Source organism: Nuphar pumila, chromosome 1 (assembly GCF_984573655.1).
Source record: "Nuphar pumila chromosome 1, dmNupPumi1.hap1.1, whole genome shotgun sequence".
NCBI classification, from domain to species: Eukaryota; Viridiplantae; Streptophyta; class Magnoliopsida; order Nymphaeales; family Nymphaeaceae; genus Nuphar; species Nuphar pumila.
The window spans coordinates 152,956,662-152,984,172 of NC_143249.1; the positions used below are offsets into that span (position 1 = coordinate 152,956,662).

At 39.2% G+C, this 27,511-nt stretch overlaps 1 protein-coding gene across 1 annotated transcript in view; it reads left to right on the forward strand.

The window, feature by feature from the left end:
* Nucleotides 1-27,511, forward strand: part of LOC149849227 (alanine--tRNA ligase-like) — a 150,274-nt gene that overhangs the window by 92,212 nt on the left and 30,551 nt on the right. The window contains exon 13 of the mRNA XM_089999002.1: nt 12,962-13,084. Within this exon, the coding sequence (XP_089855128.1) occupies nt 12,962-13,084 (123 nt within the window). The remainder of the gene's footprint in view (nt 1-12,961; nt 13,085-27,511) is intronic.

A 27,511-nucleotide genomic window follows, 5' to 3' on the forward strand; every position in this document is an offset into this window, starting at 1 on the left:
CTGAAATTTCTACAGTATATAGGAAATTTTGTTAGTTGTCCATAGCCGCAAACCGTTTGTAAAAACTCTTCCGTATGAGGGAGTTGCGAATGTTTTACTATAAACCTATCAGTTTTTGTTCCGACTGTCACAGGAACGTGCTCGGTCCATGAATCGGGCCCAAATTTTTACAGTAGATGCGAAATTGCATTAGCTTTCCAACGCAACAATTCGTTCTTCAAAACTCCTTCGGACGAGGGAGAAACAACCGTTTTACTGAACGGAGGTAAAGCCGGAGACCAGGAAATTCCGAGATTTACATTCGGGTGAACCAAACCAAGTCACCCGAATCCCGAAATAATTAAAAGAATTTAAGCAAAATACATGAAATAAAATTCAAAAAATCCACAAAATTCACAGAGGGTTAAACAAATAACAATCTATCATAAATTATAAAATCTTGCATGAATCGACCCACGAATTTTACTTTCTTGATGAATTTTACCATTTTCTTTTTTGAGAAACCTAATCTTTGTTAAAATCACAATATCCCTAAATTTCGACCATAGAAAGCCCTAAAATTTTTATAATATGTCTACAATAACATATTCTATCAACTCAAACCAACATTTGCATAAAAATCATGGCATAAATCGAATACTAACTATTTTCACAAATCTATTTTCTAAGAAACCGATTTTTTTTATGAAAAACCCGATTTAAAAAATGGTTTTCTTTAGGGAAAAACGTGTTTTTGCCATGAATCATTAGATCTGAGTCAAACCCACGGTTAGGAGGGTTTGATCATGATCTAAACTCATGAAAAAGCATAGAAATTCATGCCAAGAACTCCGTTCTTGCAAGAAAAGCATAGAAACCCTACCTTTTGTTGAAAAAACGTGTTTCTTGGTAGCTTAATGGATCTTTTTGCACGATCCGTCCGATCAACTCCTTTCAGCAAGGTGGGGACCTTAGATAACCTCCACACACCCGTTGAAGTTTGGATCTTGCACTCAAGAATCAAAACAAACCCTAAAGAAAAAGGGAAAGAGAGGAGAGAGAGAGAAGCTCTAAAAAAATTCCAGCACAAATGAGGGGGGCGTGAATTAGGAGTGGGCTTTATAGCCCCTCTCAAGTTAGGTCATGGGCTGGAATAAGTCCCAGCCCCTGATCAAAACATGAGAACCCATGGGAGCACTTAATCTCCCCTTTTGACTAGTCAAGCTTGAAATTCACCATACCTTTATTTTCAAAATAAAACGTGAAGTAAGATGCCACATAGGATGGGACGGCCCACCTATGGGCTCCTACTAAACTAATAAAATGGGTTTAATTTATAGAAAAATCTATTTTATTAAATTATAATTAAATAACCGTAAAATTCCAATTAAAATTAATTTTGTTTTATATAACCACAAATCATGTGAAAATGTAAAGGCATTAAGTATAAACTAATTCCAACTTATTAAACATATTAATATGTATATTTTTTTTCAATCTACTTTTGTTAATTCACATCATTTAAATAAAATTACTTAAAGAAAATTCAAGTTTCTCTAATATTCAAAACGTGTAGGGTTTATGTTTATTACATTTTAACATGATTAAACCCCCCTAAACCCTACAAATATACATCAAACATTCATTTTTTTAAGAAATTAGGATTTTATATTGGCATGAAATTCAAGAATTTCACAATATTATAGAAAAGGAACTTAGAAATTTTCGGATATTACATAATGACCCTGTCCTGAAGAAGGAAATCTTGACCGAAGCACACGGGTCCAGATATACCATACATCTTGGGGGTACAAAGATGTTTAAGGATCTGCGGTGGAGCGGCATGAAGCGTGAGATAGCGGGGTTCGTTTCAAGATGTTTGACTTGCCAGCAAGTCAAGATTGAGCACCAACAACCGGGTGAAGTCATGCAGCAGATGGAGATCCCGCCATGGAAGTGGGAAGACATCACCATAGATTTTGTTGTCGGTCTGCCTAGGACAAGGAGAAATAACGACGCGATTTGGGTGATTGTCGATCGACTCACCAAATCGGCACATTTTTTGCCTTTCCGTCTAGGTCAGTCGGTGGACAACCTAGCAGATTTGTACATTCGCAAGATCGTGCGATTGCACGGTGTGCCAGTCTCTATCATTTCCGATCGTGATCCAAGGTTCACCTCGACATTTTGGGGCCAACTTTAGCAAGCGCTGGGCACCAAGCTAAAGTTTAGCACTGCCTTCCATCCTCAAACTGATGGACAGTCGGAGCGCACTATATAGACTCTAGAAGATATGTTGCGGGCCTGTATGATAGATTGGAAGGGGGAATGAGATTCTCACGTCAGTTTAGCTGAATTTGCGTACAACAATAGCTACCATGCTAGCATTGGTATGGCTCCTTACGAAGCTTTGTATGAAAGGCCTTGTCGAGCGCCAGCATACTGGGATGAGGTGGGTGAGCGAAGGCTTGATTCACCCATCGTGCTTCAGCACTACACACAACAGATACACTGGATTCAGGAATGACTTCTTACAGCGCAAAGTCGATAGAAGAGTTACGCCGATCGTCGTCGTCGTGAACTTTCTTTCGCTGTTGGAGACATGGTATTTGTTAAAGTATTTCCGACGAAGGGTGTTTTTCGATTCAGAAAGAAGGGAAAATTAAGTCCCAGATATGTTGGGCCTTTTGAGATTTTAGGACGGGTTGGTGAGGCAGCCTATTGTGTGGCGTTGCCTCCTCTATATGCACAGATTCACGTCTTTCATGTATCCATGCTGAGGAAGTACGTCCATGATCCATCCCACAAAATTTGTTTTGACGACGTTGATATTCGCGATGACTTGACCTTCGAGGAGAAGCCGATAGAGATTGTTGATCGTCGTGAGCGAGTGACGAGATCTAAGACGATACCTTTTGTCAAGATTCGATGGCAATACCGTGGCATTGACGAATGTACTTGGGAACTCGAAGATGATATCAGAGAGAAATACCCCGAATTGTATTCCTAACTTCGATCTCAATAAAATTTCGAGGACGAAATTCTTTTGAGAGGGATGTAAAGTCCACAAAAAAATGCAATATGCTGCCACGCGTCGGGCACGCGCTAGGCACGTGTCGGACACGTGCCTGGATCGACCTGTGGCCCCGGATCCGAGCCCTAGCTGGCCTCAGATTCGAGCCCCCAGCTGGCCCGAATCCGAGCCCAAACTCGCCTCGGATCCGAGCCCAGTTGGGCCCAGATTCGAGCTCGAGCAGGACCCGGATCCAAGCCCCGCCCAGAATGGGCTTCTCGATCCTTCGAGAAGCCCGTGCCTTTTAAAAAGGCACAGGCATCTCGGGCGAGGGGCTAATGCCCTCACCCGTTCTCTCTTCTCTCTGCGTTTCCCCATCGCCTTCTCCCACCTCTCGTTTCCCGTGGCTGCAGTTGCCGGCGAGCGATGCCGCCAGCCACTTTCCTCCCTTGTTGCGTGGGCGCCGACGACCCACTGCTTCCACTTTCCGTTCCGACGTCCTCTCACCTCTGAGGGAAGCATCAGCGACTGAAGCCGCCAACCACCCTCCTTTCTTTCTCTGAAGTGTGGACACTAGCGACCCACCGCCTCCACCTTGCGTTTCGGCGACCTCAGCCGACGTCCATGCCACCACCTCCTTTTGTTTTCACGCCTATCGGTGACGCCAGAATCATCGCCGGTAGCCCTAAGGTAAAACCCCTCTTTCTCGTCTCGCCGTGTCGGTAGGGGGACTCTGGTCCCCCTGTTTCCTCTTCGTTTGCCGGCAGGGGGGCGGAGCCCCCTGCCACCTCTCTTGTTTGACAGGGGGCTTCGTCCCCCTGTCCCTTCTTTATTTGTCGGTAGGGGGGCGGAGCCCCCTGCCACCTCTTGTTTTGACAGGGGGCTCCGTCGCCTTGTCCCTCTTTCTTTGCCGGCAGGGGGGTGGAGCCCCCTGCCACCTCTTGTTTTGACAAGGGGCTCCGTCCCCCTGTCCCTCTTTCTTTGCCGGCAGGGGGCGGAGCCCCCTGCTCTCTTCTTTGACAGGGGGCTCCGTCCCCCTGTCCCTTCTCTGTTTGCCGGCAAGGGGGGCGGAGCCTCCCTGCCATCTTTCTCGTCTTGGAGGGGGACGGAGCCCCCTGCCACCTGTTTTGTTTTTTCGACAAAGACTCTGTTTCTTTGTCCCTCTTATTGCACACTAACCCTTTTTACGCGTATAAGTTGTACGACGGAGCACACTCGTGGCCCGAGACCATTCACACTTACGCTCGCAGGCGTCCGGGAACTCGTAACCCCCCAAGGTAGGGGAAAGTTCCGTGAAAGGACTTTGAATGAACAAAACTAAAACTAAAGAAAAGATAATCGAACAAGATGACGAATATATACATATACATATGAGTTATATATGTGCATTCTTTAACTCAAGGACGCGGTTTCGCGAACCTTGTCATTTTTACCTTTTAAACACTTTACTTTTTGTTGCCGCTGCGCTTTATGTGCCTAGGCTTTACTTTTTGTCTTTTTAACTCAAGGACGCGATTTCACTATCCTTGTCCTTTTTATCTTTTCAGCACTTTACTTTCTGTTATCGCCGCGCTTTATGTGCATAGGCTTTACTTTTTGTCTTTTAACTCAAGGACGCGGTTTCATGATCCGTGTCCTGTTTACTTTTCAGCACTTTACTTTCTGTCGCCCCGCGCTTTATACGCCTTGGCTGTTTACTTTTCAGCACTTTACTTTTTGTTGCCCCGCGCTTTACGCACCTTGGCCGTGTTCTGGTTCTTGACCTGCTTGTTTACGTTCTTACTGCTTTACTTCTGACTTGCGCCATGTAAATTGCGATTATGCTATTGTTTCTATTTCTCAGGTTTCTCTAGAGATTGCTGACAATTTTGAGCTTGTTTTGAGTGCCTCCTTGTGGCCCGTGGCTATCAGCCTGGCCGCATCTCTTGGCGATGATATGTGATGCCACGATGAGTAGCACGAGGTGGATAGACCTCATGGTATACGATAAAGCATAATGGTGGACATCTCACTAAAATGGTAATCATACGCCTTCACAGGCAAGATACTCGAGTAGGTCGAATAGACCAGGGCATGAAGAGAAAGACGATGATGAAGAAAAACCCCTCATCGTGCTTGTTCTGGATGGTTCATCAAGAAAGAGGATGGATGGTACAAAAACTCTGATGGACAGGCCATTAATGACTATTACAGGCAAAGGTCCGGCTTCCCCAGTCATCGGAGGTAGGGGAAAAATGGACTACCATAAGTATCCTAGGTGGTAGTCGCCCGACACTTCTGCAAAAGTTGGATACATCCTTGGGCCTTGTTTTGCCTTTGGGGACTTACTCTCTTGACCACTGGTCGTCCCTTTAGGAGCGGACTCAGTCAGTCCTTCGGGATATAATAAAATACATAGCATAATAGACCTCCAAATGGATCTTGACTGTTTCTACGTTTTATACATTGTGCGTACCCACAATGGCCAGTTAATAATCAGAACATAATATGGCATGTTCACAATAGTTCTTCGTTCTTAGTTTTGACTGCCTATTTTACCTTGCTATTATTTGCTACTTGCGATAGTTAGAAGGAATGCATGATTAGTCTTGTTGTTATTGCTTAGAGTTAGATTTGTTATCACTGTAATACTAGCCTGCATGTGCTCACGATGATACTCTGGTTAGCTTTTGCTATGGTCTTTGCTATTCAGTTGCTTAGTGCCTGTTGCATCAATTTATATTTGCTTAGATATGAACATGCTTTAGATTAGTTGTTGTTCTTCTTATTCTTTTTGCGCACCTACCAGTTTTCAGGACTGACTCCCATTTTTTATGGGTGTAGGTGATAGGGAGGCTTTCTTTACAGGAGGCGGTGCAATGCTACATGATCAAAGCCTCACCTCTCTCGTCGGCGTTCTGGCTACTTCACTTTGGGTTTTGTACTTTAGTTGTTAAGGGTGGATGACTCTCCCTGTTCTGTACAGACTAAATCTTTTTATGGATAAACTCTTTTCTATCTTTTGCTCACTGCTTGGCTTAGTTAGGAAATGAGTTTGTACTGGGTCTTTTTGCTAACGTGCTCAGAAGAATCGACTTGTGCTTTTATCTAAAACCTTTGGTATCTTTAAAAATCTTTGCTGCAAACTCTGACTTTCAAAGGCAAATTTCATTCAAATCTTCTTATCTCAAGTCAAACATCTGGGGCGTTACAACGATGATGTAGCAGGTTGAGATAATAACTTCATTGCAAGACGTTGCAGATTTGGTGTCTATGATCCATATGTTGCCCACCAATTAAGGGAATCTTTCTCGTCCCTTGTCATAAGTGCTGCTAAAGAATCAAATCTCCCAATAGAGAATTTTTTAAACTCACTATTTACAACCTTAAACATGTGAGGATCATTAAAAAATCTTTTCTAATATATCATTCTATTCCTTGGTATCTCAGGATCTTCATTTGGAGAAACACGATCAAGACCTTTTGTCAACCATTTTTTTGCATAATATTTTGGATTGAGAGACTGTGCCATGCAATTCAAATGTGTATTTCTTTTATCCCATCTTTTCACTAAAACTGAATGACATGATTATAAAATTCTGAATGATCTTTCTTCTCATGTTTGAAAATGATACTTTGAACTTTTTCAATCATATTGTCACATGTTTCATAAATTCTAAGAAGCATGGGTATATGTCTGTCAATTTCTCTAAACATTTCCTAAATAGGCTCTGTAATTTTATCCCACCAAAACTCATCACAGATGCATTTTTTGATAGCTTGAGTCTTAACATCATCTTCAGTATGGTAAAAATCCCAATCTTGATCAGCCACCATCATCAATGCATTCTGGAGGTGCTTAATTCTTTTCATCATAACAATGAGAGAAGCAAAACGAGTTTTAGCAACTTGAGATCAGAGTGCCTATTAAATATAGAAAGGGCATGATGATGGTCTACAACAAAATTTCTAATATTTCGAACAAGATGCTCTATTTTCTCAATCTATAAACACATTTCACGTGCATGTGCATCATCTTTTGATGGATTACATATACTCTTAAGTGCCAAAATTTAAACTGTGTGTTGCACAAGGAGTCCAAAAAATATGTGAATACGTATCTTCACTTGCCAAATTCATTCCTGCACGACTGCAAACTGGAGCATTGTCAGTAATGATTGGACCACACTTTCTTCACCCACTTCTTTTATCACTTCGATAAATACTCTTTTTAAATATTCAACATCTTTGTACTCTCTAGATGCATCAACAGTCTTCAAAAAGATTGACCCATTAAGTGAGTAAGGATTGAAGTTTATCAGTGGTCGCCTTTGTATATCAGTCCACCCATAAAAAACAATAGACACTTCATGTTGTTTTCATGCAATTTTTTGGGTCTCTAACAAGTCTTCAATTTTATTTTTTTCCTCTGCAAGAATGATTGTTCTTAGTTTTTCTGAATTAGGAGGCACGTAACCACTCAAATTATAATTAGCCAAAGATGTAATCATATCTTTCCACTATGGACTTCTAGCTACATTAAAAGAAATTGAGCTTGAGTAAAAGAATCTACCAATCTTTTTTTATCAATTTCTGCTCTTGCCATATTTTTGAATGGCCCTTGTATTGTTTTATTGCGTTTTATCTTTCTTTTTTTCAAAAAGCTCTTCTTGTTCATCACTAGCAATAACAAAAGGCAGATTAATCAAATTGCTTCTTATCTCTGCAATTTTCTTCTTTTCCGCTTCCTCTCGTATTCTTTGTTAACCCTAGAACATGACCTAATTCCTAGACCACGAATATGCAAAAGATTACTTTCACACGCGTATAAGAACCCGTGAAAGCAGTCTTACATAGATTACAAAGAAACTGCACATTCCCACCACCACCACTAGCGTTTATCCCTTTTGTCACAAGCCTCCAAAGTGGTTGAGAAACTTCTAATTCAGAGTTAGAACTTGAACCAACTGTATTGACACTGCCACTAGAACTCGCCATTATATATGAAAATGTGAAAATTGAAAAGAAAATTGAAACTGAACACAAAATCGAAAATTTAGGAAGGGACAGGGGCCCTTTACGCCTGCATGCGTTGTAGGAGAGAGAGCGACTAGCAGGGGCGTCACTTCTGCCAATGCTGGAAAACCTGAGCTGCAGGGGCAAAGCCCCTACCAGATGAGATACAGGGAGACAGGGGCGAGGCACCTGCCTACCTAAGGGTGCTCAGGGGCAGGGTCATCGCCTTTGTTGAAAAACCCCAATCGGTAGAGGGCATCGCCCTTCCGAAGACCCATGTGTGGCAGGGGCGATGCCCCTACTATGCTCGAAAAACGAGCAACAAGGGAAGGCGAAGTCCCTTGCCGAACACGAGGAGGGGTCGAGCCCCTCCTCTGTGGAATAAGAGGCATAGGGAGGGGTCGGGCCCCTCCTATGTGAGCAAATGGTGTAGGAAAGGGGGGTCGAGTCCCTGCTTATTTTGCAATAAGGAGGGCCGGTAGGCCCTGCCTGCCGACAATGAAGGAGAGGACAAAGAGGGGAGGGGGAAGAGACACAGAGGGGAGGTCTTGGCCCCTCCCCTTTCCTACAGAAGGAACAGGGAGGCAAGGAGGGGCTCGGCCCCTCTCCTATGGAAACATGGGGACAGGGAGGGGCTCAGCCCCTCCCTTGCGAAAATGGGTTACCGGGGAGAGGCTCAACCCCTCCCCTGCGAAAATGGGATGGCGGGGAGGGGCTTGACCCCTCCTCTGCGCAAACAGGGAGAATAAGAATAAGAAGAAGAAGAAGAGAGGGAGAGAGATATTACCTGAGAGGTGGCCAGAAAAGAGGAGTCGTCGGCATTGGGAGATGGTGCACGGGGGGGTGTTGGCGTCGGCTGCCGGAATACGACGAGCGGGAGGGAGAGTCGAGCATCGGGTGGCCGTGAAACGGGAGAGAAAAGGGAGGGCTGAGGGGCGGTGGTAGAGGGTCGCCGGTGGCATGCCGGAGCTCAGATGAGAGAGGACCCTAACCCTCAAATTTTGTAAAAAGAATTCGGGGGGGGGGGGGGGTATTCCCCTGCGCCTCTTAAGGGTAGGGTTCCGACCCCTCCACTGTTTTGGATTCGGGTCGGGTCCGGATCCCAACCCGAGTCCAAATTATTTTTTAAAATGGACAAAAATACTCGGTCAAAGTTGACTGAGTCCAAAATGTGGACGGACTCGGCCCCAGTGTGTTGATCAAGTCCGACTATTCATTGATTGTGTCCGCCCCGTGTCCGAAGCCGCACCCATGTCGGGGCGTGTCTACGTGGGTGCGTCAACCTTATAGTCGAGTCCGTGTGACTTTATATATATATTCCCCGCACCCAACTTTTTTTAAAGTGCTGCATCCACAACATTCTATTCTTTCTTTACATGAAATGAAAGTTCGAGTTTCTCTCTTCTCCCTTTGCATTTTCTTGTGCTATCTTCATGATTCTTGCAGTTCGTATCAGAGTGAGAATTCACATTGAAGAGGAGAGATTGGAAGAAACATTCAGTCTCAGTTTTGATACATGTGCTGACATCATTCCTTGAAGAACGACTGGTTCAATCTGATCAGTTTTGGTTGATTTGAGTTTGGAATTTGCTAGGTTTTGATTTTAGAAGGTCTATGAATCAAACCCCATTGGATTTGGAGCTTTATTGGAATTTTGGTGTTTTTTTCAAGAATTTCTGAGTTGAAAATTTCAGACCAATCTGATATGGTTTTTGGTTATTAGGACTTTGGATTGCTTTTGTCCATGTCGTATTTGAGTTGTGTGTGCCTCAGTATTAGTTTTGTGCTCAGTTTTGGGATATATACTGAGTTTTGTTGAAGTTTTGAGGTGTTTATATCCAGCGGTAATCAGTTTTCTACCTTTATTAGCATATTTTGGGTATCGGGTAGGCTGATTTCGTGATATACTTCTGCTGTATCATTATGAGAGTGAGCAGATCTATTTGGGTGGATAAACTGCTATTTCCTTGGTAGATTGCTCACATAATTAGTGTTTCCTGTTCTTGTTTTCAGATTTGGGCACTCTTGGGTTGAGTGTTTTGACTAACAATTGGGATATTGTGCTTGTTTCTTTTGTTGGCTGGGATTTCCTTGTTGCTGGATATTTGTAGTGCTTGTTTTGCATCTATTTCAGATTTATACAACTTTTTCAATATTGTTTTGCTATGAACATCTCTAGGTTTCAAGAATCTAAGGATGCATTGGGCTATTTGAAGCAAATATACATGCAAGAAAACTGGACAAGGCAATACCAATTAATGCAAGACTTACGGTCCTTGAGGCAAGGAAATAAGTCTATTCATGACTTCTACTCTGAAATCCAACAATTGTGGGACTCACTGGCTCTAAATGAAAGCAATAAAAAATGTGATAAGTGCAAGGACTGCAAAGTTTGTATGGATGCAGATACTCAAGATAAGGAGACGGTGAGGGTAATAGAGCTTCTCATGGGGATTTCGCTTGGAGTATGATAATGTGAGGAGTGCCATTATTCACAAGACCTTTCTTCCTCTAGCTACATAGGTTTTCTCGGAGCTTATTGTAGAAGAGACTAAGATGAAGTCTCTTCAGACCTATTCTACTGGTGTTTCAGTCATGGTTGCATCTAAGCAGTTAGGTGGTTTTGGGGGTGCAAAGGATGGGGCACCCAAATTTGATATGATTGGAGTTAGGTGCCACTATTTTAAGGAAATGAGGAATATGAAAAAGAACTGCACAATACTGAAGAGGAAGAGTGCACGAATGAGAGGAAGCACTTCGATGTCCAGTGCTAGTCTTGGTGATAAGAACACTATGAAGGATGAAGTAGTAATAGCAATTGCATCTTCTTCCACTTTTGACACTCAACCATCTATGCATTCATGACTTGATAAGCTGTAACAGCATATTTGACTCCTCTCTTCATTTGCTTCTTTAGTTGCCACCAATGTTGTTAAGTACCTGACTTGAGGTGTGAAGTGTATGCCTCAGGTGTGAGGCAAGCCTTCATGCCTTGAGGCACAACATTAAGATGTTAGTGTATATGAGGCGTGCGCCTTGTGTGAGGTGCATATCTCGCTCGAGGTATGTGCGTTATGGAGAAGCACACACCTCATATACATGTCCATAAAAGGTAACTTTGACTGTTTGACATATCATGTATTCAGTGAATACTATTCATGTTGGCAAAATTAGAATGAAAAGTCTCCATTGTATTCACGTCACTCGTCTCCATTGTATTCACGTAACTCCAAGTCTCCAAAATTAGAATGGAAAGTGAAACATTAGAATAGAAACCCAAAAAAGACAGGAAAAACTAAAAAGGGTGGATGCCTTTTGCCTTTTCATCTTCTTTTCTATGTCTTTTAGTCTTCCTCTTCTTGGTACAGGTTAATCTCTTTATCTCTCTCTCTCTCTAATTTTTTGGTACATTAGACAACCTCTTTTGCAACTTTGCTGGGCTACAAATTGAAGGAGGGTAGACCAGCAGAGTTGTGCATGGTGGAAGGTCGATCTTGCCCCAACAAAACCAAGTTTGCAATAGCTCTAGATGAGGGAAAGACACACAAACACGCATGCACACACAGAAGGAAAAAAAATGAAAAATGTGTCATTCCCATTTCATATATGAGAAGAAATAGATTAGTTTAACACATCACATATTCTTTCATATTTGAGTAAAAACATATCACTCAATAGTATTGAGTCAATACATCACACAAACAGAGTTGTGCATGGTGGAAGAAATGGATTAGTTTAGCAGTTCACATTGTCAACATCATGATAATAAGCTTGGACTCATTGTAAAGAAGACGACCTTGGTAATCCTTAAAAAAAGGGAAATTTGATATGCAATTAATGCAAACAAAATGTTAAAGGTGGAGTTGCTAAAATGAAGGAACATTTAGCTGGAACAAGGAAGAGTGTTAGAGAGTGTCCAAATGTCAAAGTTTATGTAAAACAATTTTTTGTGGAATATTTGAACCACCAAAAAGAGGAGAATCAAAAAGAAGATTTTATTTTAGAGATTGGCAACGATGAAAGCTTTTATGAGTCAAGATTAGGCGGAGATAAGCTTGCAAGCTACATTTTGTTTTAGTTGAGAGCTCTCATTACGAGTCAGGATCAGGTGGAGGTGAGCTTGCAAGCTACATTTGAGCTCTATTCATATAGCCAAGAATCCAGAGTTTCTTGAATGGACTAAGCACATAGAGATAGATTGTAATTTCACCAAGTGAGCTTACTTAGATAGACCTGATTCCTAAATGCAGTGGTCAGATCTGAACACATATCTAGTTGGGTTTGAAAATGTAACCCCATTTCCGAACATATTTTTATTCAGGTTTTCATATTTGCAACCAAACCCTAACATTTTGGTACTGGTCAGAAGGTATCTGGTCTGACTCTGATCTGATGTGTTGACAGCCCCAATTGAGGCATTGCCTTGGCCACTTTCTATATTGGCTTTCATACCCGTCCTTAATTTGCTCTTCTTTAGGATCTGGCAAATTTATTAGTCGTAACAATAGTAACCAATTTCTATGAGCTGATTTTCACCAAGCTGGGTTCTCAAAACTAATGGTTTATTCTCAGCAAAAATCTGAGGAAAAATCTTAAAAATTTCGTTAATGTTCCAAATAAATGTATAAAGCATAATTAAAAGATCTAAGAAATTGTCTATAGGTTGTACACAATTGTCAACTGAGATTTATATTTAAATTTCGTGAGGATTCCATGTGGTACGTCAGCAGCAGTTACTTTTTAATCTCTTCAATTTCCAAAATGCTATATTTTGCTTGCCTTTAATTCCTCTTGGATTTATTTGTGTGTGACTTTCATTTTTCTGTTTGCAGATGAGCTGCTAAAATCTTTTTTCTTTTTCTTTTTAGGATTTAATTGCATTATTTCTGCTGTAGTAGGGCAAGTTCATACTAAAACTTATATGCAAAGAAGTGCTTCTAATTCTGGCGGTCTACTTTTGCAATAATTTTGCAGAGCCATCAGAGTACGATCAAAGCAATCTACAATGGCAAGGAGTTTTTGGAGAGCATCCCTGCTGGTGTTGAAGTTGGTATTGTTCTTGAGAGTACCAGCTTCTACGCTGAACAAGGTGGCCAGGTAATATATCATACCTTGGAAAGAAATAGCTGAATGAAGCTTGTAAAATTGAAATTTGTTTCTCTTGAATGATCTCAATTTTAGCAGAAACTATAAGAAGGGAAGTTATCTTTAATGTTTGTGTTAGCAGTAAATGAATAATTTTATGTTGATAATAGTGCATGTTGGGAATCATTTGTGCGGGTGTAAATGTTGAAAAATATTGCACATCTGGATCCTAATTTAGGGCAAGGAAGAGATTAGAGACCCTATAATCCTTCTGGGTTAGTCTGGAGGATGTTAGCTTTTATGTTTTGTAGTTTAGGACAAAGAAGAGGTTAGAGACCCTAGAATCCTTCAGGGTTTGTTTGGAAAAAAATTGCTTATTTTTTTGAGCTTTTTGATGAAATTTAGGTTAATGGTTCATAATTCTGATACATATGATAAGTGTACATATATATTTTTTTGTATTTTTCTTTGAGTAGCATTTAAACACTACACGACATGTGATGTTTGTTAGAAAGTCACATATATACGTATATACTTGAATATATATATATACACACACACACGTATGAAATATAATTTTGTAATATGTATTTTTATATTTCTTATTTTATTTTTTGTCTTTTCTGTTTTTTAGTCCAAGTCAATAGTCAACATTTGACTATTTGAGCAGCCGTTGGGCTGTTCCCAACGGCTATAGCCTTCTCATGTATATAAATAAGGGACTATTTTCCCTTTGTAATGTATCTTTCAAGTGAGGTTTTTTCTCTTAATAATATTCCGTATTTCTCATGTGTTTTGTGCCTTAGTGCACTTTGTAATATTTATGCCCTAGTGCATTTGATGAGTGAATGTTCTTGTCAAGTTTTTATAAACTTGATTATTTGTGAGATTCTTCACATGGTATCAGAGCTTGGTTTATACTCACTCGTAAAGGCTATCTCGTAAAGCATGCATTGGTGGGCTGCCTCATAAAGCGTGTTCGTAATTTTTCCTTGGTCGTGGTTCTCTTCTTCTCATTTTCATCATGGGTGAATTCTTACCGTACAATTCAAGCAACTCCATATTTATTCCACCATTCAAGCTTGATGGGAGCAATTATATCATTTGGGCCGGACACTTGAGACATTCATAAAAGGTCAAGGTTTGTGGTGATACGTGAGATGTACTATTCTTGAACCCACTCATAAAATTACAATATGTGAAAATGGTGTTGAAACAAGTCTTGAAGAAAAAGACAAAGCAATGGAAGAATATTACAAAAAATTAGATGAATGGGATATGAAAAATGCTAAGATTCTTTCATGGATGCTAAATGGAGTCGAAACAAAAAATGCTTCAAATCTCTTGTGTTACAAAAGGCAAGCAAAGCATGGGAGTATCTTAGAGGTATGTTTACCGAAAAAGATATGACCCATAAGTATTATCTCTAAGAAAAGGCTAGAAATATTAAACAAGGAGATAAAAATGTTAGAGATTATTTTACGGAGTTATCTATTTGGACTCAACTTGCTCAATTTGAACCCAAATGGGTCAAGTTGAAGAAGATGGACTCTTTGCTTTTCTTTATGGATTGAGACCCGAGTTTGAACAAACTAGGGCTTCCTTGTTATCATCCTCATCACCTCCTATTCATGAGATTCTCAGTAAACTTAGTGGAGAAGAGACTAGGCTAAACATGAGTAAAGGTGAATGTTTTTGCTACTTCTATTAATAGTCAAGAAGAGGATTATGCGTTTGCCGCTTCCAAACCGGGACATTATATCAAACTATATAGACCTCCTCATTTTAATAAGAATAGAGAAGAGTCAAAAATCATTTGTCATAATTGTCATGAGTCCGGCCACATTAGACTTCAATGTCCTAAATTCAAAAAGGATTATAGACCTCAAGAAAAAAGGGTTGCAGCAACTCCGTCAAAACAATAAGAGGATACTCTAAACCTCAAATATATCACCAAATCATTATCCCAATTGACAGAGGCATTACAACCATTGCTGAAAGGATCTACATCAGGAGCGGCCATTGCATCCTCTTCAATCCCTGGTATGTGCTCTTTGCTTTTTTATTCAGGAGCTTCATTTCATATGACTCCACACAAGTCCATTTTATCTGAGTGTCAATCTAACTCAAATGCATCTTTTGTTTCCAGATGGAACTTCCTTGAAAATAAAGGGTATTGTGATTTTTAAAAATGATTTGACAAAATACAAAGTTTTATATTCCAAAAGTAACACTTACCAAAACTACATCTTAATTTACTTTCAGTTTCTCAAATCTCAGATCATGTATGTGATGCCATATTCTCATCAAACAAATGTTGGGTGCATGATCGGTAGTTCGGGAAATTGATTGGAGAAGGTTCTAGGAAAGATCTTTATTATATGAACTTCCTTTGTATTCCGAAGAAATCATTTTGTAATATTGCCCAAACAAAAGATATAAAAGTTTGCCATTATAGACTTGGGCATCCAAATATAAGGAAATTGATTTTTGTACCTATTAATAAGGATCTTTGCAAAGATAATTTTGAATGTAAGGATTGTTTACTTGGAAAAACGACATTTTTGCCTTATGGACAAAAAACTTTTTACTCCTTTGTGCCTTTTGAGTTGGTTCATTCGGATGTGTGGGGTCCTGCTCCTGTGATTTCTAAAGGAGGATTCTCCTACTATGTTGTGCTTGTCGATGATTTCACTAGATATTGTTAGATTTATTTTCTTAAGTTTAAATCTAATGTATTTGCAACCTTCAAAACTTTTCATAACATGATTAAAAATCAATTTGAAAGCAATATCAAAATCCTAAGAACTGACTCTAGGGGATATTATTTGTCAAATGATTTTAAACAATTATTAGAAAATGAAGGAATTTTGCATCAAAGATCGTGTCCTAGAGCTTCACAGCAAAACGGGATTTCAGAAAGAAAACATAGACATATTATGGAAACTACATTGACAATACTTATTGATAAGAATGTTCCTAAAAATCTTTGGGCTGAAGCTGCCTTCAAAAACTTTATCCAATGAAATTTCTTTTGAAAAATTATTCAAATACCAACTTGACTATCAAAGACTGAGAATCTTTGGTTGCAAATGTTATGTCTTAAACTATCTTCTAAGGCTATCCTCTATGCTTTCATTGATTACTCTGAAACACAAAAATGGTTTAAATGTTATGATATAAAAAATAATAAACTTCTTGTATCAGAGAATGTTAACTTTGTTGAAAATGAAAGTGGATTTGAAGGAAATATGTCTCAAGACATAAATTATGACTATTCCTTCTTATTTAAACTACTATCTAATGATAAAGATACTTATCTAGAACCCTCTATTGAGAATAGAACAACAGTTGAACCAATAGTATACACTAGAAGAAATAGAAATATATCCGGTGAAAGTGAAAATCAAGATAATCATGAAGCATTGGAAATTCCCTCTGAACAAATCATCATTCGTAGATGTGAATGAATCTCAAGGATTCCAAATAGATTTGTTTCTTATGACTCATTCTCTCCTAAACATAGAGGATGTCTTATAGCTATTCATTCATATTTTGAACCCTCTTGTTACAATGAAGCTAAAAACCTACCTGAATGGGTAAAAGCTATGCATATAGAATTAGATGCTCTTGAAGGAGACAACACTTTGAAAATTCTAAGTCTACCCATCAGAAAGAAAACTATAGGTTTTAAATGGGTTTTCAAAGTCAAGACAAAAAGCGATGAATTCTTGGAAAGACATAAAGCCAGGTTAGTTGCCAAAGGTTATTCTCAAGAATATAGAGTAGCTTACAAAGAAACCTTTGCTTCTGTTGCTAGGATGACAATTGTTCAAATTCTTGTAGCTATTGCAGCTATTAAAAATTGAAATATATTCCAAATGAATGTTAAAAATGCCTTTTTAAATAACAATCTCAATGAGGAAGTATACATGGATGTTCCATCTGGATTGATAGTTCCTGCAGGTAAATTACTTAAATTAAAAAAGGCACTATATGGACTCAAACAAGCACCTAAAGCTTGGTTTGACACATTCAACAATGTTATTACAAAATATGGTTTTCAACCATGTTATACTGACACAAGAACTCTTCTGCAGGTATTATAATTTTACTTTTATATGTTGATAACATGTTGATTACAAGAATTGACAAAGAAGGAATTAAAAAAGTAAACCCGTTTTTAAAAAATTCTTTTGAAATGACTGATCTTGGGTTCCTAACATACTTTCTGTTAAAATGTAAACTGTAATATATATATATATATATTATTTAATATTATTATATTTTCTTTTATTATTTTCTTTTCCTATTTTTCTTTATTTTCTTTTTTAGCATCTAGTTCAATAGAAACTAGAGAACTTGATTGTGCAAATAGCTGTTGGACTGTAGTCCAATAGCTATAATAAATGTTGTTGGACTATAGTCCAACAGCTATAATAAGAGACGTTGGACTACAGTCCAACGTCTCTTTTGGAGAGCTCAAAATGAGCTCTCCTCTCTCTTCCACTTTTTTGTATATATAGGGGTGAACCTCTTCAATGTAAATTACTCTATGTCACATGGGTGCGGGTGCGGGTGCGACACGGGTGCGGCGCAATTCCAAAAAATTTGGACACGGGGACTCGGCTATATATATATATATTAAAAATATATATTATAAATATATATATTTTAAATATTATAATTATATATATAACAATAAATTAACACATAAAGATTGTAAATTTAAAGCAAAAAAAAAGCAATTCTTAACAACACAAACTTACCAAAATATAACACATAAAGAAGCTTGTGAGTGTGATAAACAACAAAACTTATCATAAATCTGCCTCATCGTCTGAATTAGAAGGAAGAACAGGATCGAGGTAGTCCATGTTGAGAGTATGTAAATTATGTTCTCCCTCCAAGTCAAAATCTTCTGGATTTACATCCCAATTCTTGGATGGTCCACAACTGCATCAAAAAATCACTATATTAGTATCTAACTTAAAAGTTAAAACTTTGAATACAAATATGAAATATTTAAATACAAACTTTGAATACAATGAAAAAAAGTACCTATACTCTTCTTTGATCCGGCGAGAAATTAATCGTAGATTTGAGTGAACATATACCAAATCCTCTGCTCTTTTACTGGTGAGTTTGTTTCTTTTAATGTTGTGAATTTGAGCATATGTACTCCAATTTCTTTCACAACAAGATGATGTAGCAGGTTGGAATAACAACTTCATTGCAAGACGTTGCAGATTTGGTGTCTCTGATCCATATGTTGCCCACCAATTAAGGGGATCTTCCTCGTCCCTTGCCACAAGTGCTGCTAAAGAATCAAATCTTCCAGTAGAAAACTTGCCAAACTCACTATTTACAACCTTAAACATGTGAGGATCATTAAAACTCTTCCCAAATATATCATTCTATTTCTTGATGTCTCAGGATCTTTATTTGGAGAAACACGACCAACACCTTCTGTCAACCATTTTTTTGCATAGTATTTTGGATTGAGAGAGTATGCCATGTAATGCAAAGGTGTATTGCTTTTATCCCATCTTCTCACTAAAACTGAATGTACATGATTGTAAAATTCTGAATCATCAAGTGCAATATCTTTCTTCTCATGTTTAAAAATGATACTTTGAACTTTTTCAATCATATTGTTTCACATTTCATAAATTCTATGAAGCATGGGTACATCTCTGTCAACTTCTCTCAGCATTTCCCAAATAGGCTCTGTAAATTCAACAAAATATGTAATTTTATCCCACCAAAAATCATCACAGATGCAGTTTTTGATAGCTTGAGCCTTGACATCATCTTCAGTACGATAAAAATCCCAATCTTGATCAGCCACCATCATCATCAATGCATTTTTGAGTTGCTTAATTCTTTTTATCATAACAATTAGAGAAGCAAAACGAGTTTCAGCAACTTTCAGTAACTTGAGATCAGAATGCCTATTAAATATAGAAAGGGCATGATGATGGTTTACAACAAAATTTCTAATATTTCGAACATCATGCTCTATTTCCTCAATCCATAAGCACATTTTATGTGCATGTGCATCATCTTTTGATGGATTGCATATACTCTTAAGTGCCAAATTTAAACTGTGTGCTGCACAAGGAGTCCAAAAAATATGTGAATATGTATCTTCACTTGCCAAATTCATTCCTGCACGATTGCAAACTGGAGCATTGTCAGTAATGATTTGCACCACACTTTCTTCACCCACTTCTTTTATCACTTCAACAAATAATCTCTTTAAATATTCAGCATCTTTATACTCTCCAGATGCATCAACAGTCTTCAAAAAGATTGGCCTATTTAGAGAGTAAGCAATGAAGTTTATCAGTGGTCGCCTTTGTATATCAGTCCACCCATCAGAAACAATCGACACTCCATGTCGTTTCCATGCAAATTTTTAGGTCTCTAGCAAGTCTTCAATTCTAATTTTTTCCTCTGCAAGAATGACTGTTCTTAGTTTTTCTGAACTAGGAGGCACATAACCACTCAAATTGCAATTAGCCAAAGATGTAATCATATCTTTCCAGTATGGACTTCTAGCTACATTAAAAGGAATTGAGCTTGAGTAAAATAATCGACCAATCTTTTTATCGATTTCTGCTCTTGCCATGTTTTTGAATGACGCTTGTATTGTTTTATTGCTTTCCATCTTTCTTTTCTTTAAAAGCTCTTCTTGTGTATCAATAGCAGTATGAAAAGACAAATTAATCGAATCGCTTTTCATCTCTGCAATTTTCTTCTTTTCAGCTTCCTCTTGTTCTTTTTTTAATTGCTTTAACATGTCTTTGTCAACCCCAGAACATGCCCTAATTCCTTGACCACGAATATGCAAAAGATGTGCTTTCACACGCGTATAAGAACATGTGAAAACCGTCTTACATAGATTACAATGAAACTGCACATTCCCACCACCACCACTACTAGCTTTTATCCCTTTTGTCACAAGCCTCCAAAGTGGTTGAGAAACATCTAATTCAGGGTTAGAACTTGAACCAAATGTATTGACACTACCGCTAGAACTCGCCATTATATCTGAAAAGTGAAAACTGAAAAGAAAATAATTAAATAAGTAAATAAAATAAAGTTAATAAAACAGGAAATATTGGAGGGGCCGAGCCCCTTTTCTGCAAGCAGAGGGTGCAGGGAGGGGGGTCGAGCCCCTCCTCTGCGAGCAGAGGGTGAAGGGAGGGGCCGAGCCCCTCCCCTGCGAGCAGAGGGTGCAGGGAGGGGGGCCGAGCCCCTCCTCTGCGAGCAGAGGGTGCAGGGAGGGGGGCCGAGCCCCTCCCCTGCGAGCAGAGGGTGCAGGGAGGGGGGTCGAGCCCCTCCCCTGCGAGCCGAGGGTGCAGGGAGGGGGGCCGAGCCCCTCCCCTGCGAGCAGAGGGTGCAGGGAGGGGGCTCGAGCCCCTCTTCTGCGAGCAGAGGGTGCACGGAGGGGGGCCGAGCCCCTCCTCTGCGAGCAGAGGGTGCAGGGAGGGGCCGAGCCCCTCCCCTGCGAGCCGAGGGTGCAGGGAGGGGGGCCGAGCCCCTCTTCTGCGAGCCGAGGGTGCAGGGAGGGGGGCCGAGCCCCTCTTCTGCGAGCCGAGGGTGCAGGGAGGGGCCGAGCCCCTCCCCTGCGAGCCGAGGGTGCAGGGAGGGGGGCCGAGCCCCTCCTCTGCGAGCAGAGGGTGCAGGGAGGGGGCCGAGCCCCTCCTCTGCGAGCAGAGGGTGCAGGGAGGGGGGCCGAGCCCCTCCCCTGCGAGCAGAGGGTGCAGGGAGGGGGGCCGAGCCCCTCTTCTGCGTGCAAAGGGTGCAAGGAGGGAGGCTACGAGCAGAGGGTGCAGGAGGGTCGACATACCTGACGGAGGGGGAGACGGTGGCTGCCTGTCGCCGGAGTTCGGATCACCGGCGTGGGTGCAGGAGAAAGCTGTAGGGGCTGAGGGGGAGAGGCAAAATCGAGAGGGTAAGCCCCTCTCCCTGTCGATAAACCCCTTTTAGGGTTCGGCTGCCAAAAAAAATTTGGATCTGGGTCGGGTTTGGACCCGACCCGACCCGGATCTAAAACATAATTTAAAACTTGAAATGGACAATTTTGGACTCGGTCAATGTTGACCGAGTCCAAAATGTGGACGGACTCGGCCCGGACTCGTTGACCGAGTCCGACTCGGCGTTGACCGAGTCCGGGCCGAGTCCTAAGCCGCACCCGAGTCCGCACCCGAGTCCGTGCGTGTCGACGCGGGTGCGGCAACCCTTTAGCCGAGTCCGTGTGACATAGAAATTACTATGCTTCTTAAGCATTTTGTTCATGAATAAAGTATTATTTATTTTTCAAGTGTTCTTCCTTTTATACCCTTTCAAGGGTCATGCTTGTAGTGTCTCCAATAGACACTTGTTTGTGAGTTATTCGTGCATTTGTTGAAGACCATTTCATTACATGGTATCAAAGCTACGAAATCCTTAGATCTTGAAGTGCTTCTGCCTCGATTTCCATGCCACATTTACAAAAGGTGTTTCATCACCTTGTTCTTGGCTCAAGAAGATTTGTTTGAAGAAAGGCGAACTTGTGCTACAAAAAATTTTGGTTTTGTATCCTCTCTTATTCCCTTGTCTACTCTTTTTCTTTTCTTTTTATTTTTCTCTCTCTCTCTCTCCTCCTATTTATTTCTCTTACCCTTGTAAAAGATGGATGACAATGATAAGATCACCATCATTCCTATGAAGCTAAATGATACTAACTATGTAATGTGGGCTTCGATTATGAAGCACCACATTTGGGGAAAAGGTGTATGGGGGTATAGTGGATGGTTCCTCTAACGGAAGAAGAGAAGAGTAAGGCGTTAGCCACTTATGAAAAGAAATGGAAAGAGTGGAGGATAGGGCATGCAAAAATTATGTCATGGCTCATCAATAGCATAGACATTAAAAAATGCTCTAGTCTAGCTAAGTTTGAGCATGCCGATAAGGCTTGGGAATAGCTCAAAAACATGTATTCCCTTAAAGATATTGCACATGTATGCAGTTTACAAGACAAAGTTCGGACAATGACTCAAAAAGATAAAACTATTCGAGAATATTATAATGAGTTGTCCGAACTTTGGGAAGAGTTGGCTCTTCTTGAGCCCAAATGGCATTGTGCCGAAGATATCGAGCTTCGCCAAAAGCAACTCGATATGAAACATTTCTATCAATTTGTGAATGGTCTAAGGCCGGAGTTTGAATCCACCAAATCGGCCCTATTACATCGTGGAAAAATTCCTTCTATTGTTGATACTATAGAAGAGCTCACTATGGAAGAAAATAGACTTAGAAAAAGTACTCCAAAAGTTGATGATGACTCAATTTTAGCTGTATCTAAACCGGGGAATCATACTCGTACTTACAAGCCGCCTCATTTTGGAAGGCAAAACAACGACTTTGATAAAAGAAAAGTTATTTGTCATCATTGTCATGAACCGGGGCACTATAAGCCTCAATGTCCAAAGTTAAAAAGAAGAGAAGAAAAAAGAGTTGCATCTGTTGAATCTGAGTCAAAAGATCAAGATGCACCTGTGTCTATGGCTCAACTGATGGAAATCCTTCAACCTCTTCTCAAAGGGGTATCCTCTTCAACCAAAGCCTCAACTGGAGCGGCAATTGCATCTTTCTCCGGTCCAGGTAACTTTTCTTGGCTTTTAGATTCTGGTGCTTCTTTTCACATGATCCCAAATGTTAATAGTCTATCCGAATGTCTTAAAAATAACTCAAGTGTGTCAAAGGTTTTTACAGCCGATGGCACATCTCTTGAAGTAAAAGGAATAGGATGTTTTGAAAATCTTCAAAAATCCAAAAAAAAATTTATCCCAGAAGTTAGATATATCCCGAAACTTAATTTGAATCTCTTATCTGTCTCGTAAATATCTGATTATGGATGTAATATATTATTCTCTTCTCATGCTTGTTGGGTACAGGATCGTCAGTCAGGGAAGCTGATTGGGGAAGGCCATAGAGAAGGAGGACTCTATTACATGGACTTTTTGGAATTACCCAAGAATGCATTTTGTTATAATATTCAGAAATTAGAATTGGATTTATGGCACAAAAGACTTGGCCATCCTCATATTTCTAAAATTCAATATTTTCCAAGTTTTGAAAAATTTTGTAATTCTAAAAATTTTTCTTGTAAAGACTGCATTCTTGGCAAAATGAAAAGGTTACCATTTCTTAGTAGAACTTTTGTTTCCTCACGACTACTTGAGTTAATACATTCGGATGTTTGGGGCCCCGCACCAGTTATTTTCAAAGGTGGTTATACATATTATGTCATTTTTGTTGATGAATTTTCTAGACATACTTGGATTTATTTTCTTAAACATAAATTTGATGTCTTTGCTAACTTCCAAATATTTCATAAAATGGTTAAAAATAAGTTTCAAAATGATATTTTCGTTTTTCGCACTGATTCAGGGGGAGAGTTTATGTCCAACGAATTCAAAGACTATCTCAATTTACATGGTATTACACATCAAAGATCATGTCCACGCACTCCACAGCAGAATGACCTAGCTGAACGCAAACATCGGCACATTATGGAAACTACTAGGACATTGCTAATTGCAAATCAAGTTCCAAAAAGTTTTTGGGCTGAAGCGGTCCTAACTGCCACCTACCTCATTAATAGGATGCCATCTTCCTCATTAAAGAATACAACTCCAATAGACAAGCTTGTTAATTTAACTTCAAATTATTTTAGATTAAGAGTCTTTGGATGCAAATGTTTTGTTTTCACCAACAAAAATGACAAACTCTCTCCTCGTGCAATCCCATGTGCCTTTTTAGGATATGCTGATAATAAAAAAAGGCAACAGGTGTTTCGATTTTCAAAATGACAAATTATATGTGTCAAGAAATGTATCTTTTTTGGAAAAAGATAGCTTCTTTGAATTTAAAAAATCCAAGGATGCCACTGAATACTCGTTTTTAATTGATCCAACTTCAAAATCCAATGAATGTGATGTTGGATGTGACCTTTACAATGATCAAAGTCCTATTGTTGTTGAAAATGATGATAATGAAGAGCAAATCCATAGGGATGTTAGTCTACAATATTCAAGACGTAGAGAGCAAAATCTTCCATGTGCATTACAAAAATACTCTGAAGTCTCACCTAGAAGAATGTCTAGAATCTCTAGACCTCCAGAAAAATTTGTGTTGAATCTTGTTCAACCACGTATAGGGCCGCCATTACATTAATATAATCATATGTTGAACCATCATCCTATTCTCAAGCCAAAAATCATATAGAATGGATAGAAGCCATGAAAATAGAATTGGATGCACTAGAAAAGGCCAATACTTGGACGATCCAAGATATCCCTCCAGGTAAGAAACCTATAGGCTGTAGGTGGGTATACAAAGTCAAAACCAAAAGTGATGGGACCCTGGAAAGATATAAGACCCGTTTAGTAGCAAAAGGATATGCCCAAGAATATGACATCGATTATAAAGAAACATTTGCTCCTGTAGCACATATGACCATTATTAGAACTTTAATAGCCTTGGCCTCCATTAGAACATGGCCTATCTTTCAATTAGATGTCAAAATCGCTTTCCTGAATGAGAATCTCGTTGAAGAAGTATACATGGAAGCCCCACCTGGTATTAGTATCCCTAAGGGTAAAGTTCTTCGTCTAGAAAAAGCTCTTTATGGTCTTAAACAGGCTCCAAAAGCCTGGTATGACCGATTTAGTCATGTTATGCTTGATATTGGTTTTCAACCTTGTTTAACTGACACTGCTTTGTTTGTTAAGAAATCTGATGCAGGCATCATTATTCTTCTTCTCTATGTGGACGATATGATCATCACCGGAGGCGACAAACAGGGAGTTGCAAATATCAAATCTCTTCTTAAAACTCACTTTGAAATGACTGACTTAGGTTTATTAAGATATTTTTTAGGCATTGAAGTTGCTTATTCCCCTCGGGGGTATTTGATATCTCGATCTAAATTTGCTCTTGATATCGTTTCCAGGTCTGGAATTACAGATGATAAGAAAGTAGACACTCCAGAAGTTGTCAATGTTAAAATGAAAATTGATGATGGAGAACTTCTTGATGATCCTACTCCTTATAGACAACTTGTTGGAGTTCTTTCTTATTTTTCCATTACTAGGTCAGATATAACTCATGCGGTTCATACAACCAGTCAGTTTCAGCATGCTCCCACCTCCGTGCATATGGGAGCAATTTTGCGTATTATTAGATACTTAAAATCCTCTCTTTCACGAGGACTCTTCTTGTCTGCTTCATCTTCATTAAATTTAATTGCATATACTGATGCTGACTGGGGAGGTGATCCCAATAATAGACATTCAACTACTGGTTTTTGTGTGTTCCTAGGTGAAGCCTTAATTTCGTGGAGGTGCAAGAAGCAGCAAAAAGTCTCTCTTTCCTCCACCGAAGTTGAATACAGAGCCATGACAACCACTACTATGGAGGTTGTTTGGCTCAGACGATTGCTAGCGGATATGGGAGCTAAAGCAACTCAAGCTTCAAAGATGTGTTGTGACAACAAAAGTGCGATCTACATTGCAAGCAACCGGACATTCCATGAGCGCACTTAACACATTGAGATGGACTCTCACTATGTCAGAGAGGAATACTTACATGGAACCATTGATCTGCCATATGTTACATCAGAATATCAATTAGCAGACTTCTTCACCAAGCCTCTCGCTGCTCCCAGATTTCACTTCCTCTTAGACAAACTTTCACTCATTGTACCGTAAGTTTGAGGGGGAGTGTTAAAATGTAAACTGAAATATATATATATATATATATATATATATATATATATATATATATATATATTATTTAATATTATTATATTTTCTTTTATTATTTTTTTGTCTATTTTTCTTTATTTTCTTTTTTAGCATCTAGTTCAATAGAAACTAGATATTTGATCCAATCAAGTTCCTGTTGGAACTTGACTTTGCAAATAGCTGTTGGACTGTAGTCCAACAGCTATAATAAATGTTGTTGGACTACAATCCAACGTCTCTTTTGGAGAGCTTAAAATGAGCTCTCCTCTCTCTTCCACTTTTTTGTATATATAGGGGTGAACCCCTTCAATGTAAATTACTATGCTTCTTAAGCATTTTGTTCATGAATAAAGTATTATTTATTTTTCAAGTGTTCTTCCTTTTATACCCTTTCAAGGGTCATGCTTGTAGTGTCTCCAATAGACACTTGTTTGTGAGTTATTCGTGCATTTGTTGAAGACCACCATTTCATTACACTTTCTTGGGATAGAAGTATCATATTCTAACAACGGATATATTTTGTCACAAACAAAATTTGCTTTAGATATCATCGACTAGTCAGGATTATCAGCTGACATAGTTGTTGTCACTCTAAGGATTTTCGGAATGAAGATGCGAGCTAATGATGGAGTTTCTTTGGACAACCCAACTCCCTTCAGATAGCTTGTGGGATCTCTTATGTATCTAAGTATTACAAGACCTGACATAGTTCATGTTGTACATATAGCTAGTCAATTTCAGCATGCTCTAACATCAACTCATATGGGTGCAGTCATGAGAATTATCAAATACATTAGAGGCACAATAAATAAGGGAGTCTTCTTTCTTATTAGATCTTATTGCATACTCAAATACTGATTGGGGAATGAATCCAAATAACAAACGCTCAACAACTGGTTTTTGTGTGTTTTTAGGTGAATCCTTGATTTCATGGAAGTGCAAGAAACAACAAAAAGTGTCACGATCATTTACGAAAGCTGAGTATAGAGCAATAATGACTATTACCATTAAAATTATGTGACTCAAACAACTAATTTCAGATATGAGAGTTCATCTTCATAATCATACAAGAATATGCTATGACAACAAGAGCTCTATATACATTGCTCGAAATCATACGTTTCATGAAAGGACTAAGTATATAGAAATGAACTGTCACTTCGTTCGTGAAGAATACTTAAAGAAGACTATTGATATTCCCTACGTGACATTGAAATATCAACTTGCTGATTTCTTCACCAAGGCACTGTGCTCACCAAGATTCAATTTTCTACTTCACAAACTTTCGATGATTTCACCATAAGTTTGAGGGAGACTGTTAGAAAGTCACATATATACGTATATTCTTGAATATATATACATACGTATGTAATATGTATTTTTATATTTCTTATTTTATTTTTTGTCTTTTTTGTTTTTTAGTCAAAGTCAATAGTTAACATTTGACTATTTGACCAATCGTTGGGCTTTTAGAGCCGTTGGGAAGTAGCCCAACGGCTATAGCCTTCTCATGTCTATAAATAAGGAACTATTTTTCCCTTTGTAATGTATCTTTCAAGTGAGGTTTTTTCTCTCAATAATATTCTGTATTTCTCATGTGTTTTGTGCCTTAGTGCACTTTGTAATATTTACGCCTTAG